This window comes from Chenopodium album, chromosome 23 (genome assembly GCF_948465745.1).
Source record: "Chenopodium album chromosome 23, dcCheAlbu1.1, whole genome shotgun sequence".
In the NCBI taxonomy this organism is placed as follows: Eukaryota; Viridiplantae; Streptophyta; class Magnoliopsida; order Caryophyllales; family Amaranthaceae; genus Chenopodium; species Chenopodium album.
Window position 1 is genome coordinate 267270 of NC_137856.1, and position 16233 is coordinate 283502.

At 34.7% G+C, this 16233-nt stretch overlaps 2 protein-coding genes and 1 non-coding gene across 11 annotated transcripts; 2 read left to right on the forward strand and 1 right to left on the reverse strand.

The window, feature by feature from the left end:
* Nucleotides 1–232: 232 nt before the first annotated feature.
* On the forward strand, nt 233–5950 carry LOC145608139 (uncharacterized). 9 transcript variants are annotated; one of them, XM_081663747.1, is made up of 5 exons: nt 234–383; nt 1186–1279; nt 1781–2310; nt 3074–4178; nt 5581–5950. In XM_081663747.1, coding segments are annotated over exons 3-5 (1239 nt in total). In that variant the 5' UTR covers nt 234–383; nt 1186–1279; nt 1781–2177; the 3' UTR covers nt 5582–5950. The 9 variants fall into 9 exon arrangements, with proteins under 9 accessions (XP_081519874.1, XP_081519875.1, XP_081519873.1 ...); XM_081663748.1 differs by lacking the exon at nt 1781–2310 and having other exon boundaries at nt 233–383; nt 1186–1285; XM_081663749.1 differs by lacking the exon at nt 1781–2310 and having other exon boundaries at nt 233–383.
* Nucleotides 5951–9120: 3170 nt separating this feature from the next.
* Nucleotides 9121–15776, reverse strand: LOC145609489 (DEAD-box ATP-dependent RNA helicase 10-like). Its single transcript, XM_081664962.1, has 13 exons — nt 15653–15776; nt 15384–15513; nt 15221–15290; nt 14818–14880; nt 14114–14188; nt 13526–13645; nt 11390–11431; nt 11106–11180; nt 10691–10837; nt 10337–10474; nt 9758–9869; nt 9576–9664; nt 9121–9240 (listed from the first exon to the last, which is right to left on the reverse strand). The coding sequence occupies exons 1-13, from the start codon at nt 15774–15776 to the stop codon at nt 9121–9123; spliced, it is 1305 nt and encodes a 434-aa protein (XP_081521088.1).
* A 198-nt stretch (nt 15777–15974) lies between these two features.
* Nucleotides 15975–16048, forward strand: TRNAT-AGU (transfer RNA threonine (anticodon AGU)). The gene has a single exon. It is a non-coding gene; the product is annotated as a tRNA-Thr (tRNA).
* The last annotated feature ends 185 nt before the right edge of the window (nt 16049–16233 follow it).

The window sequence follows — 16233 nt, forward strand, 5'->3', positions numbered from 1 at the left end:
TGGTGTCAAGTGGGAGTTACTGGTATTGTCAGGGTTACTGGTATTTTTCAAGTGTTACTTGTTTTTTTTTTTTTTTTTTTTTTTTTTCAAGAGTTACTTGTATGATTATTTATTTAGGGGTTATTTAATTTTTTTTTCACAGTTGCTAAATACAACCTTGACCTACTTAACACACCCTCCTAAAATACCAAAAATACCCTCACCCTCCCTCTCTTCCTCCCTCCCGTGTTCTTTGTTGTTGATTTCTCTTTCACCCTACATCCCAAAATTCATAAATCGTCACCGTCACAATTAAAAATCATTCAATATCCCTATTCAATTTGCATCTATTTTATATCATTTCATTCCCTATTTCATTTTGGATCTCCACTCAAACAACAAAGGTTAGTTCCTCCAAATTCTGATTGTTGAAGATGTGCAATTATGTAATGCACGGTAAATTTTCGATTTGTGTATTTTCGTTCCTTTTTCCAGAATTTTCGATCTTTTTTGGGATTAAATTTGCGTTAAATTGATACAACTGAGTTGGGATGATCAGACTCAAACTCAAAATCAACAAGCAACAATTGAATTTTACAATAAATAATTTCAATTTTTTTTTTTAATAAAATTCCAAAGTAGGGATGAAAAAAAAAAGATTATTTTGTTAAATTTGTGAGGAATCCAGTATATTATTTTGTTCAAGTTGTGCGGAATACAATATAAGATTTTGTTCAATTTTTGCTAAATAAAGTACTCCTTTGTTCAATATGATTTTGTTCAATTTGTGAGAAATAGAGTATACTACTTTGTTCAATATGCATGAAATAAATACATAAATTTTGTTCATTGTAGTTGAAATAGACTAGTTTGTTTCATACGTATTATATGAGATAGACTATAAACGAAAAGTTACATCAATTTCAATGTCTTTCTATAGGAAGTTCAAGAGACTAGTATCTTACTAATTGTGTACAGCTAGTTTATTTATGTAATTAATGTGCTTAGTTGGCTCTCCACTTAATAGGCTGTATAAATACTTCTATCTGAAATATCAAAGGTTAGAGGAATTTTACAATTCATTCCCAATTTTATCATGGTATCACAGCTCTAGGGTTTGAGATCCAATTTTTTTTCCCTCAATATTTTTATTTTCTCAATTGACCTATCCAATTTGTTTATTTTCTTTTCTTGGCTTCAACCAAGTGGTGCATCATCATGGTCGGAGGCGAGACAAATTTGAAGACTCCAATGCTCATTCATGACCCATCATCAATTTTCTATCTCCATCCTTCTGAAGGTACAGGTATGTCAATTACCAAGTATGTTTTAAATGGAGATAATTATGATGTGTGGGCTTTGGCTGTCATGAATGGTTTAGAGGGTAAGAATAAACAAGGTTTTATTAATGGTGAAATTGCTAAACCAACCGATGAACAATCCCCTGAATTTATGGCTTGGCGATCAAATAACTCAACTATATGTGGCTGGCTATTTAATTCAATTGATATCTCTATCCAACCTAGTGTAGTTGGTCATAAAATTGCAATTGATATGTGGAATGATATCAAGGAACGTTATGCTATCATGAATGGCCCTCGTATTCATCAATTGAAAATTGAGTATCATACTCTTCGTCAAAAAGGCATGACTGTTGTTAATTACTACAATAAATTTAAGTCTCTTTGGGATGCTTTATATGGTGTTGAAGATATAACATGTGGGTGCAATTGTGCTGCTGCTGCTAAGATTCGACTTCGGGCCGAGCGAGATAAAACTCATGATTTTCTTATGGGTTTAGATGATGATGAATTTCGTAGCATTCGTACTCAGATTTTGGGGATGGATCCTTTTCCGGTGCTCAATCGTGCTTTTTCCTTGGTTACACAAGAGGAGAGACATAAGAATATTATCCGAGGACGGGATGATAAGAATGATATTCTGAGCTTTGCTGTGCAATCTACAACACCTATTGTGGCTACTACTCCACCAAGATTTGCACCTCTGTCACAACCACCTATTGCTCCTCTTACTTGTACCTATTGTGATAAAATCGGTCATGATTACGACCATTGCTATGAGCGTCTTGGTTACCCAACAAGTGGTCGTGGCCGTGGCCGTGGCAGTGGCAGAGGGGGAGGGGTGGCCGTGGCAGAGGGGGAGGTCGAGGGCAGCCAAGAAACAACAATGGTAACACCATGCCAACAGCCAATGCAGCATCATCTTCCAATGTGGCACCCCTCTCTTCATCTCTAGGTTCAAGTTTCACTCCAGACCAAGTACAACGTCTACTCCATTTGATTGATTCACCCTCTGCAACAACTATGAATGGTAAGAAAGTTTTTGATGATGGCATTTGGTTACTAGACAGTGGGGCATCCCACCACATGACAGGGACATTGGATTTTTTATTTGATTGTATTGAGCTACCTGATCATCAACCTGTTAGCTTACCAAATGGCATGCAGACTAGTGCAATAAAGCAAGGGAGTGTTCGTTTGAGTACTGGATTAGTGCTCAATAATGTCTTATATGTTCCAAATATCAAATGCAACCTTATTTCTGTGGGAAAATTAATACTTGAATCTTCTTGTATTGTGACATTTACTGACAAATTGTGTGTGATTCAGGATTGCAATGTATAATCGTTTATTGCAATCACAATAAGTATTTTAAATTGATTTTAGTTAATGTATGTTATGACAATAATGAATAGTTTTATTAAGATTTTATATTGAGGTGAAATAGGAGGGAAGTTAAACTTTAGAGTTCTTTTAGAATTGCAAAAATAAGGAAAAAAAAGGGTTGTGTAAAGTAAATCTAGGTTGCGTTTAGCAATCCCCATATTCATCTCACCGTTTAATCAAAAGTCCCCAATTTCCTTCTCTGTCTCTGTTTCTCTATCTCTCTTTCTCAGGTATGATTCCTAATTCTCTCTGAAATAATTTATCAGGTCGATTGTAGCATATGTTTGGTGAATTTCTGTATTCGATGATTGTTTTGATGTGAAATTATGGATTATAAAATTAATTAATTCTTCGGTTGTTTGATTTTATGTGATGTAATAAGCTAGTTGTGTTTGTGTTATGATTAGGGGAAAAAATGCAGAGTATCGAACAAGGAATGGAAAGAAAGATTCTGGTGCGGTCATTGAACAATATTAAAGATAAGGTACAATACCAAAACGAAGATGGTAATATGGTTGAAGAAATCTTTAGACGAGAAGAATTCCACATAGTGGATCTGAAGCTGGACAAAATATATCATAATTGTTTACCATCACTGCGAAGGGCTGCGGAGGTTGGTGAAATGGTTGCTTTGGGTCAGTCCATCTTCATCTTTGGTGGTGAGAATGAAATATCATCACCCCTACCCGATTCTCAATTGAATTATTACGTGGGCGTGTCTCACTTACATTTTGGTGTTGGTGTTGGTGTTGGTGGGACGTGGGGCCCAGCTCCGATCAATGATCCTAATGAATACAACTACACCTACCTTAATGGGGATGTCTACTGTATTGGAAATGTCCTTGCTCCAAAGGTTCTTCATGTCGATACCACCAATGGTGTGCCCCATGGCTCCTGGAAGTCGCTTGGCCCTTTGCCTTCCAAACTGGTGGATTGTAGTCCATCTATGCCAGTGATTCCGGACCCTACCAACAATCGCATTCTAATTCACTTGAATGACGGTCAGCTTTCCTCGTCTTCCCTCTATGCCTTTTATCCTCCCACTCATGGTACTTGTGCTGGTACATGGAAATGTCTAGACTCCAATGTCTCTGATTGGGACAGAGTACAGGATGCTGCACTTCTTGATGGTGTCCTCTATCTTCATGCCCATAAACTTCGCAATCTTGTTCATGCATATGAGGTTGCCACCGCAAAGTGGTTTGACGTGCAGTGGTCCACTCGGGTTATTGAAAAAGATTTCTCTGTAGATGATTGTACCTCCTTCAGGTTTGATTCGCTGTTTTGTCTAGACGACACCAGCAAAATCTTGTGCTTAGCCGTTTACTCGCCTGTAGTGCCGATTGTTCCAGGTGGTGATCGATGTGATCGTAGCTTACCTACCAACACCACTCTTCTCTTCTTCAAGTTTAAAGCGGAGCGTTGTGGTTCCACCATAACCCTCACTCCCCTTTATACCCGCTCATATGAAATTTTATCCACTTACCAAGTGCTTGACTTCCTCCCGCTTTAGTGAGTACCCTCATCCCTCTTCTCAACTCTCTCTTATATGCATAAATTGATTGTTTCTTTTCATATTCTCTTTGGCTTCTTGACCTTGTGCTGTTGCAAATTCATGTTCATTGTTGCTAAAACGTGATTGTACATGCTCTATAATTTAATTTGAAGATTTGTTTGATTTTTATGCATCGCCTTTAATTTTCATAGAAATTCAAAAAACTTCCATCTTTATACCTATCCATGGATTATACCTCCATTAATCTTCAATTTCTTTTTTCTCCTTTATTCTTATACGAAGTATATTTTATACCAATACTTGTGCCTATGCTTTAAGGTTGCTGCATATATGTCCTTGTTCATGTCCACTGTACACGTTATTAAGTGCTAGTTATGATCTGTTTGACATAAGGAACTTTGCTATGTCTGGAGCTGCTTGGACTGTTCTTTTCATAACATCTAATTTTGAGTTTCAAGTTCCTGAATTATCTCTGCTAACCTTTATTTCCATTCTAGTGAATATTTCAGTATTTCTTTTTTCTGTGAATTTCAGGAGAGTTATCTGTAAGGACTTTTGTGGGCCTTTTTGGCAAGTTGAAGTCAAACATATATACATTAGTACTTCCTCCAAGTAGTAGGTGTGTGTGAGTTTTTACCCTGGGTGCAGAATTGTTATTAAATCTTAGTTATTAGCATGATATAGTCAGATTGGTAAGGCATAAATACATTAATGCGAGGGTAAGATTTGTGACGATGGTCAGTATCTTGTAATTCTTGTCTTTTGGAGTTCGGAGAGAACAAAATTGGATCAATAATTGCAGTAAATACTAGGTCCTAGTAACTGCAAGTTGCTTAGATTTGGTGGACATTATGCAGAATTTACCGATATATGGTGATGTCAGTTAAAACTGAGTTTCATATTAGAGGACTAGAGGATATAGGCAATACACAATTGGTATGGCATGATGAAGGGTGATGAATTGTTTTGATGTGCTTACACTCCGTAGAAAAGTTTGGAATTTGTGAGATGTTGGGGAAGTAAACTTGTTGGAATTTACTGTTAATATAAAAACTTTATAATTTGGAAAATTTTGGAGAGGAATAAAGAATGTCTTAAGATCTAGTTAGTGATCAATGGGTAGTGTGGAGACATTGTATTATAAAAGTGGAATAAAGCTGTAGGTGGTGTGCGTTTATTAGTTTGAGGCCACAATAATTTGCTGCCTTCTTTCTGTTTTTGTAATCTTGTAGCTCATTCTGTTATGTTTTCAACTTTTCATTAGTTTATATTTAGTTGTTCAAACATTCGGGTTTCTTGTTGATTGTCATTGTTATGTTTCCTCGGCGTTGTGGTGCAACAAGGTTGAGACATTTGATGGTAGTTGAAGCTAACTAGATGATTTTTAACATGTTACAGGGTAGTTCTTGATGATCAGTAGCTCCTGTCACCTGCATTTTGTGCACATAGTGTTAATGCTGCTGGACTGTGAAAGGGCGTTAGTTGTGCTTTTTGGCTTTTGTTCTGCCTTGAGCTTTTTATATGAGCAAGATCAAAGTTTCTTTAGGCTAATGTTATTTAGTTAAGTTTATTTATATATAATTTGTGTCACTGGGCGTGCATTAAGTACTCTAATGGTTATGGGTCTATGTTGTTTAATAGTATCAGGGAACTTTGGGATTTGGCTCATTATTGGTAATTAGTTTCGGCTTGCTACACTAAATTAAGCTTTGGCAGTTTGGCTCCACTTCCAATTTAATAAAATGGACTTTAGTTATTGATTGAAAAATGTCATCGTTATATACACTATTTACATACAACTGAAACCTATTTATATAAAAAATCTACCTATAATCTGATTCAAAGCAACTGTTTGGCCGGCTTGGGGCAAGCTTACTTTAAGAGCATCATATAGCCATTTATAGGTAAAAAATGAAATTATTAAACATAATCAGATCGATTTAGAAATTGCGATCATTATGTTCTCTATATAGCTTGAATTTTAGTAGGAGCGGTCCATCCTAATTTGTGACAAGCATCAACCAAAAGATCGCAAATATTTAGGTCTTTGAATGATTTCACTTCTTCTCGGTTATCTTCCTCCATTTTTGTTAATGGCAAACTGCAAACAGTGGAGAATTCGCAACAGCAAATAATTAGGGAAGCAAACGCAAGAATAACCCAATTGAAGTCGAGAACACTACTACTACTACAAGTACAACTCAGGTTTAGGGTTTTGTAAAGCTGCCAAGCCTTATTATTTTTAATCCGTCTCCTTGTATGGGCCAATTGACCAGATTGAAATTAAAAACAAAAATAGTGACAATCTATCCTGTAAATAACACTAAAATAATACTCGTACTCGTAATTTTTTTTTCTCCTTTTTGAAGCTATCCTATTTAATCTTATTTTATAAATTATATTTCAAACTTCTCTAATACGAATGCAACTTATCATCTTATCCTAGGTAATTGAAACAATTTTAACCGTGATAATAATAGATGGCCTACTCTCGTCTCTTTAATTTTACTTTGTATTTCAAATTTACTCCGTTTACCAAATTTATTTCCAATCCGTTTTTTATTAAAATTCATTAATAAGGCCTAAGAGGTATGAAACTTTAGTGAAAGTTGATGTTTAAACATGTTTTTTTTTTCTTCAAATTGTTACTTTAAAAAAAAAAAGGTTAGAAAATTAGATGGGAATAAAAATTTAAAAACAAAAAACAAAACAAAACAAATAAAAAAAGACCTAAATTAACCATTCACGAGAATTGTGTCAGAATATTTGTATTTTCTAAGCTAATTGTAGCCTGAAATTTTTCTTTTTTACTAAATTGTCCTTTAGGGTAGTTTTTTTTTTTAATGAAATTGTCTCCAGAGTAATATTTACCAAATTGTTGCTATGGGTCTTTTTTATTTACCAATCTGGTAAATTAGCCCCTTTATAAGTACGGCTATTTCATCAAATGCCACTGAGTAATTTAAAAATACACCAAATGCCATCGGACTTTTCAGAATTTACCAAATGCCACCCAGTTTTTTAAAAATTCACCGAGTGCCATTAATGACTAACGGTCGTTAACTCCGTTAGTCATTAGGGTTAATCATACACATGTCATGATATGATTGGAACAATTATCTTAATTCAAAAAAAATTTAAAAAAAACATAAAATTAAAAAAAAAAAAAAAAAAAAAAAAAAAAAAAAAAAAAACCCAAAATTTTCCCAACCACCTTCTAACCCTAGCCCCTTCCCTATCTCGCCGGAAAACGGCCGACCACAACCTTAACCACCAACAATCGGCCGGTCGGCCTTTTAGCGCCCCACCTGACCCATCACCGACCCCCAAAGCCTCCCACGTTGCCTGCCCCGACCCCAAACACCACCAACACGAGCTTTAATCAAGCACCTCTCCTTTCCTCCGCTGCCAAAATCACCCCTCCTCCTTTTCCCCACCCTCGAAATCGGTCGTTTCGACGGTGGGAGAAGGGAGGAGGGGCGTATTTGATGGAGGTTTTTGGGGTCGGGCAGGCTGTGTGGGTGGTTTTTGGGGTGGGGGATGCTCGTGTTGGTGGTTTATGGGGTTGGGGCAGTTTGTGTGGGAGGTTTTAGGGGTCTGCGATGGGTCAGGTGGGGCGCTTAAGGGCCGGCCGGCCGTTTTTTGGTGGTTAAGGTGGTGGCCGGCCTTTTTCCGGCGAGAAAAGGGGAGGGGCTAGGGTTTGCGGTGGTTAGGTAGGTGGCTGGGAAAATTTTGGGGTTTTTTTTTTAATTTTTTTGTTATTTTTTTAATTTTTATGAATTAAGATAAATGGTCCAATCATATCATGACATGTGTCATGATTAACCCTAATGACTAACGGAGTTAAATATCGTTAGTCATTAATGGCACTCGGTGGATTTTTAGAAAACTAGGTGGCATTTGGTGAATTCTGAAAAGTCCGATGGCATTTGGTGAATTTTTAAATTACTCTGTGGCATTTGGTGAAATAGCCGTTATAAGTAACCAAAAAAAATAATTCTCACAAGTTAACGGGAAAAAAGTTAAGAATTATCACCCGAAGTGTCTCTAATGAAGTTTAATCCCACAACCTCTTAGTAAATAAATATATATGTATATCAAAATGTATCTTGTGGAGCATTAGAAGGCAATGGTGATGCCAACAATCGTTCGCAACTTTTTAAGATAATGACAACAATTGCAATCGGTTAGTGAAGTAAGAGCAACCCCTAAAACTATGGGAACGAAGCATTAACAATAATTGCACATTCCTCCAAACAAACTCTTAGAAGAGGTCAATAGCAAGTAAAAGAGAAAGGGCAAAAGTGTAGAATTGGTATTTTTGTAATTTAGTGGTATCAAAATTAAAAGATAAACTTGTATTTTCTCAAATTAAAATATGATGGATTGATGGCCCCCTATTTACAAGTATAGTAGAAGCGTAGATATCCATCATTCAATAATTGGTAATTTTGTAATTTAACAACAAGAGAAATTAACAATGTTAATTTTATGAAGAACAACATTAATGGAGGATATACAATTTGAAGAGCTTTAAAGAAGAGTTTAGAAACTTCAACGGAGAAATTAAAGCTCAAGCTAGGGCAACTCAGTGAAAGAGGACAACACCCTCATTCTTTGGGATAAACCATGCCCTTTATTTCTCCCTTTTTCTTAGGGTTTTAGTTTAATTCAACAGCTTGGGTCACCAAAAATGGCAGCATGACAGTGAAGACGAAGAAAATGAAGATGTCGGTGTTGGCGGAACTAATGGAGGAAATGGTGGTGTTAGTGAGGGATTGAAGGAGGAGTTTTGTGAAAAAGGAGGTTAAAACAACGTGAAAATTAACACGTTTGACAGCTTAAAATGTACTATACAAAATAAAAGAAACAAAATATTGTTTTTTAAATCCACCATTCAGCCACTAGATAAACGAAACTTGTTGATGATCTAATAGATCAATAGGGGCACGGCCTTTTGATTTTTTTCAACTTTTTGCAACTTTTCTTGGGCAAGTACTTAGTCTCCTCCCGATCATCATACTCTTTTCTCTTCTTCCCGCCAGATTCCTTGTATTTCTGTAGAAGTAAATATACCTTCATATTAATTAAAGCGTCATTAAGATAAAATAAATCACCAATAGCAAACTAGAGAAGAGAATCCATGTGCCAAAGTTACGACATTAGAATATTAAACTATGAAAGATATTGTCAAACAATTTTTCCTATTTTTATTTATTTTGTAAATTTCTACCTTCTCTAATTGCACACAATTTTTACCACTTATTCGAAATGAAAGTTAAGGTCCCATCTATCAACAATCCATTGAGATTAAAAAGATTTAAGGAGAACGCCTAAACTCTCACTCGAAGATGGACGTGGATTTGTGAATCATGCAAGTAGAAGAAACTTACTTTATCTGCAATCCTTCTCGCCACAGACACACGTTCATACAGAAGCAACAATTCTTCCTTTTCTACAGGATACGTTGGCAACTGTTTTCCTATAGCTCAGAATATAGATGAGAGGTTCAACCACAGATCCAAAGTCCATGATAAAATAAAACATGCCACAGACCTGGAAAACAACAACTTACCTATTTCTTGTTCTATTCTATAATAATTTCCGATGCTGTATTCAGTTACAAGTGCGATAGCAAGTCCTGATTTCCCAGCACGTGCAGTTCGCCCAACCCAATGTATATAATCCTGAAACCGGAAATCCACAATGACACCATTGACCAGATACAGTGAAATAGCATCCACATTCTCATGGTAAATAACAAACAAATGCTCATTTCCAAAGGCCAATTGTAAGAATGCCTATCACATAATTATGACCTAATGATATCAAAGAGGGGATAATATCAGTGTAACACAAAGTAACCATGTTTAAAATTCATTATTATACTTCGTATAACACAAAAATCACTTCAATTTGGAACAAAAAATTGCAAACCTTTAGCAAATAAAAGTTGCCAGTGACTGCTGTACACAAACCTCTAACCAATACTAGTAAGCAGTCTATGTTTTGCACAATACCCATTTAAATCTCCTATTCTCCTAGTGCATGAATTTCTAAATCCTATTGGGAAAGACAGAGGGGTAATTAATAGGACGGGAAAGAACAATGTTCTTAATTTTCTTGATAAATTTGCCAAAAGTGAAAAAATCACCTCTTGTTCTGCGGGGACATCATAAACTATGACCAAATCCACAGAGGAAATATCAAGACCTCTACCAGCTGCATTGGTACAAACAAGGATATTGCAATCTCCAGCTTTAAACTTGTTCAAGGCTCCCAGTCTTTTGACCTACAACAAACATGCAAAAAACAAGGAAAGTTTTATTTCAGAATCAGGAAGTCAAACACTTGTAAACTGGCAATATATTTCTATAAATCTAGCTATATTGTAGTAGGGCGCCAGTACTACACAAATATTAGAGATTTTCCCAAGAGACAATATTTATTTATTTATTTATTTTAAAAAAAAAATGAATTAAACAAAACAAAACAAAGATAAGAAAACCTGAGTCATATTGCCATTAAAGTGCATTGCTCTGAAACCAAGAAAACGGAGCATTAATGCTAAAATTTCAGTTTCAGCACAGGTTCGAGTAAAAACCATTGATGTGTATTCGGGCATCTTCATTAAAAGATATACAAGAGCACAAGCCTGAAAAGATAAAAATAACAAAAAAAAATAATAAAAAAATGTAATGTGAAGTTCATAAACATATCTCATGGCTTCTTCAATTTTTTGTAGGCCTCACGTACATTAGTCATTGCCATGTTTTAAGCATGATTTATCCGATCAATAATTATAAAAGTAACAACTACTGTAAGGTAAATCAGCATTAAAAACAGCAGTCAGCGCATTGGAAACCTTTTGCTCACCTTTCATTACAAAACCAAAATAAGATAGTTCATTAAAGGAGACAAACCTTTTGCTTAGCAGGAATCAAAAGATATTGCTGCATTAATGAGTCAACCGTAGAATATACAGAAGATATCTCAATCTGAAAGGGGAAAAAAGAGAAAAAGAAGATCATGACATTTGGTCAAGATATAACTAAAAAGAAAACTGCTTTTTAAAGAAACCTAAATTTTCTTACCCTGTAAACCAGGAAAATATTTATTGTTCGTTTAATTATAACACCCGAACAGAAAAAAAAAATGTATTAATGTTCACAAAGATATTTATTGTCATTATAAATATAAATCTAACCTTTACATGATTCCTTATACAAGCCCTTTGGAGCTTCTTCACCTGCAATTAAAAAGGTGGAAAAACTCTTATTTCAGACATTAAGCTTATTGGATATATCAATCTCTTTCAAAAACGCCACTCATGTAACCAGAATATAATAAATTTTATTAAACGTAAAGGAACAACTCACTTGGTACTCCGAAGTCCAAACAGGGTAATAGACTAAGAAAGTAGTAATGAATATGTGTAACTTTAGATTGGATGTCCAGTATTAATATCTATATAAATGCATCCAATTTTTCCACCAACTCCCTTCACTCATCCGCAATACTTTTGACGATAACAATTAGTAGTCAAAAATAATAGAGAACAAATTTTTTGATGCAAATCCATAACCATGGACTTTGCATGAGATATTCTGTGTATACACACAATATAGATTCCCAGTACCTCAATGTATTGTTGACCATGAATTATAGGAGTACTATGTTAATAACTCAATTTCTAATTGATCTTAACATTTACTATTTGCACAAATATTAAGAAATAAGGTAAGTGGTTAAGTTAAATGTAGTAAATACAAGTAGTGATTAAAATAAAAGAGAGAATGTGTAATAAGGATTGTGGGTATAAGAAAAAATTTGGGCAAGGTGTGAGAGGAAAAAGGGGTAGTTTCTAATTGATCATAACATTTACTATTTGCACAAATATTAAGAAATAAGGTAAATGGTTAAGTTAAATGTAATAAATACAAGTAGTGATAAAAAAAAATAAAAAAAATAAATAAATAAATAAAATAAAATAAAAAGAATATGAAATAAGGATTGTGGGTATAAGAAAAAATTGGACAAGGTATGAGAGGAAAAAGGAGTAATGATTGTGGGGAAAGAGGGTAAAGTAGTAATAAGGATTTGAAAAAATGGAATAAAGTGAAAGTGTTAAGAAAGTGAGTGAAAAGTTGATAAATTTAGTGGTGTAAGAGGGTTAGGACAGAGTAGTAAAGGGGCTAGCAAAAATGGAATAAAGTGAAAGTGGTAAGAACTTCTACAAAAACAGACTAAAACATAAAGTGTGATAAACCAGAAACGGAGGTAGTATAATACAAGTCGTGATTCTCTAAACAAAAACAATACCTCAAGATAGTACATTTTATATTCCCAAAAAAAAAAAAAAGCTCCCAAAGTAACAAATTTATAACTATTAAACAAAAATAAACATGGGTTACTTCCAAGAGTTACAACTCAGAATAGGTAAGCAAAAACAAGTACAGGTATAACAATGAGACACACATATGAACAGCTCCAAAACCTAAAACGCCTTTGCCTTCCCCAAATAAAGCAAGGAGGAAAAAGAACATAAGGATTTTCCTTCCTCTAAGCCTCTTAACAATCTCTAGCCACCTTCCAGACATCCATTAGCAACACTAGCTAATCAACACTACTCAGCTTTTCTACCTAGTGTTATAAATTTAGAAATTTAAGGTTGACCAATTAAATAAAAAAGAGAAAAGGAGCACGTAGGATTTAAAAGGTAAATTAAAGAAGTGTAAAAATTCCAAATCTACAATGGTATTGATCACTTATCACTGGTGTTACATTGTCTGGTAGGTGACAAGGGAGAGAGAAACATGAAGTGCGCTAGGAGAAAACATTTTCTTTATTTAAAGGGATGCAATGGTCATAAAAAGGAACTTACGACACGTGAACATTTGGTAGAAAGTTATAGGTTGTGGGAATGGTAATGAATTTGTGTGTAAAATTTGTGGAGAAAATTGTATGTCATTACCAATGGTAATGTGAAGTCACCTCTATACCCTCATTTTCTTCATAAATGTTTCTTACCATTTGCAAGGTGATTTTGAGTGGTAATGGAAATTTATAAAGAAAATCACATGTATGGGATGTAGTTCCATTACCATGGTAGCGAACATGAGACTATCATTAACAACTAACCTTACGCAAATTCAATTACCATTCCCATGATTTTAGACCGCCAAGTCGCCAACCCAACGAGGCAAAGCATTTGCATGCAAAGCATTGAACTCAAGAGAGTAAAAAGAGAAAAACTTACTTCCTACCAACAGACGACGGAAACAACTAAAAGGAGAAAAAAAAATTTGAAACACAATTTCATCCAAAAATATGTCATAGTTACCTTTTTTGTCATCGTGGCAGAAAATAGGTAAGTCCTCCGCTCATGAGGGATCACTTTCAATATATCATCAATGGGTTTCTCAAAGTCCATATCCAATAATCTATCTGCCTCATCTAATACCTGTATATAATAGAAATAACACAACAATTCAACCATAAATTCTAAATGAATAAAGAAAATGAAGCCAAAAGAAAAGCAGCTATATTTTATAGTAGTTGCCCCATATAGTACATCCTTTTATGCAATACAACAAAAAAGCCAAAGCCCTATTCCCAGAAGAATAGAGTCGGCTGCATAAATCAAGAGATGGTCATTCTTCTAATCAATGTAGAGTTGTAGACCTTAAATATTAAGCTAAGAGAACAAACTATCGAATAGAGAACTTTATTTTGTCCAAGGCACCTGTTTACAACAGGAGAATATCTTGCAACTTATACACCAAACCAATACATCAATACCCTCTTTGGGAAGTTACTTAGTTACAAGATGTAATACTAACAAACGCGAAAATAGAGCAATATTCTACACATGCAAAAGACAAAAGAGTAGCCACGAAATTAAACCAAAAGTATGAACACGGCAGCATACCAGATGCTTCAAAGAACAAAATGAGAACCCCTTGGTATTAGTCAAATGATCCAGAAGACGTCCAGGAGTACCAACCTAGAAGAGAAAAGATCAGATGGCAAATAACATATCTGAAATCAAAACCAACTAAGCTTTCTCAGCCATGAGATGATACAACATAGCTCCAAGATGGGCAAAATCCATCCTAAAAAAGAATGTGACTCGAGATTATGAGACTTATTTATCTACACAGTCCATTTAAAGTAGAAGAAAAAACAAGAACCCTACAACAATTACAGTGTTAATCTACAGCATTAGTCATTCTTGACCAATAAAGTGGAAGTCTCTTTGTTATGCAAATCTAGAAGACTAGAAGTTGTGTCTTCCAGCTCCGAAAGGGAAGCCCTTAGTTACTGCTCATATCAACCTAAATATAAATTGGCCCATTAACTATGTAGGAACTCAATTAACAAGCCTCTTATTAAAAGACACAGCCATAGGCCCAAAACTGTTGAAGTTACTGAACATTGTTGTTCAAATTGAGGTTTACAGTCCTGTTTGTCTAGATCAAAAGCTAATATATTGATCTATCACCCATAACATTAGTATAGCATTTGAGATAACTATCAACATACAATCTATCTATTCAAATAATGATGAAACAGGACAAGAAGAGCATAAAATATGCAGTAGAGACAAATAAGCAAATGTGAGTGACAGCATACTATGATGTGAGGCCGTCTTGCGAGGGCGAACTGTTGTTGATTCATGTCCACTCCACCTACAAGCTACAGAAGATACAAGTTAGTCAACATTCAGGTGACCATAAATGATGGATCTTGCTTTCAAACACAATTCAATTAATCTGACTTGTATAAATTGGGGCAAACAATTTTCCAACCTTGTATTATTAGGATAGAATGTAAGAACCAAAATTGAAAAAAGATACACCTTTGATCAAATATACGTATGAAGAAGTCAAGACGCGGCACAATGGTAATATATATTCCAGTATGTACAAGAGAAGTCGTAAATGCCTTTACATATGAAATTCGAGACGTGGCACAATAGTAATTTATATTCAAGGATGTTAAATGCATAAATAAAATGAAAGAAATTCAAACTCACAACTGCTGTCTTCAACCCAATACCAGCTCCCAAGGCTGAGAATAGTTCACCGATTTGAATTGCAAGCTCCCTAAATTCACACCAAAAATAATAAAAAGATTCAAAAAATCCATAAAAACAATGAACATAATCATCGATCAATAGAATGAAAAAGTAAAATTACCGAGTAGGTGCAATGACGCAAGCGAAGAAGGGACGAGGGCGATCAGCATCGAGTAAAGCTTGAATAATAGGCAATGCAAATGCACCTGTTTTGCCAGTTCCAGTTTGTGCAACCCCAATTATATCTTTTCCTGATAATTTGTATTACAAAATTCATCAATTTATTAAATAAATTCACTCCAAAATTAAACAACAACATTATCGAAGACCTTAATTTCAATGAATTATATAAAAAAAAAAAAAAAAGAAGTAAAATTAAAAGAGGAAAACCTTCAAGAGCAGAAGGGATGGCTTGAGCTTGAATTTGGGTAGGAGTTTTCCATCCCAAATTCTCACAAGCTTCAACTAATAAATCACAAACTCCAATATCTTTGAACGATTTTTCGTGCTCCATTTTTATGCGGAAATTAAATTAGGGTTTTTAGAAGGAATTATTGGGAAACTTGATGCTGAAGCGGTTCATCTGAATCATATTTAACATACGCTCTATTTTTTGGTGCTATTTATAGGTTCCCCCCGTATTTTTTTTTGCAATTATTCTAATCGATTTAATAATGATTATTTAATTGAATGTGGTACGAATTATTGTTCAGCTTTCATAGCTCAGTTGGTTAGAGCACCCGTTTAGTAAGCGGGAGGTCTTGAGTTCGACTCTCAATGAAAGCAAATTTGGTTTTTTTTTTTTTGGTTAATTATAGTTGTATCTCTTTCACAAGTGTTTATTGTTGAGTGTTTAGGAACGTTCAACTCTCAATGAAAGCAAATTTCTTGTGGTGTTTTTTGGGCAAATACAGTTGTATCTATTTCACAAATGTAGGAAGTGCTGAAACTTACAAAATAAAATTGCTGTC

Excerpts from the sequence above, each read along its gene's own strand:
- LOC145608139 (XM_081663745.1), top strand. The coding sequence starts at position 2,178 with ATGCCAACAGCCAATGCAGCATCATCTTCCAATGTGGCACCCCTCTCT. Across the intron at positions 2,311-3,073 it reads CTCTGCAACAACTATGAATG|GGGAAAAAATGCAGAGTATC; the intron begins GTAAGAAAGTTT and ends TGTTATGATTAG.
- LOC145609489 (XM_081664962.1), bottom strand. The coding sequence starts at position 15,776 with ATGGAGCACGAAAAATCGTTCAAAGATATTGGAGTTTGTGATTTATTA. Across the intron at positions 14,881-15,220 it reads TTGGGTTGAAGACAGCAGTT|CTTGTAGGTGGAGTGGACAT; the intron begins GTGAGTTTGAAT and ends TATCTTCTGTAG. Across the intron at positions 13,646-14,113 it reads TTTGTTCTTTGAAGCATCTG|GTATTAGATGAGGCAGATAG; the intron begins GTATGCTGCCGT and ends TATTATATACAG.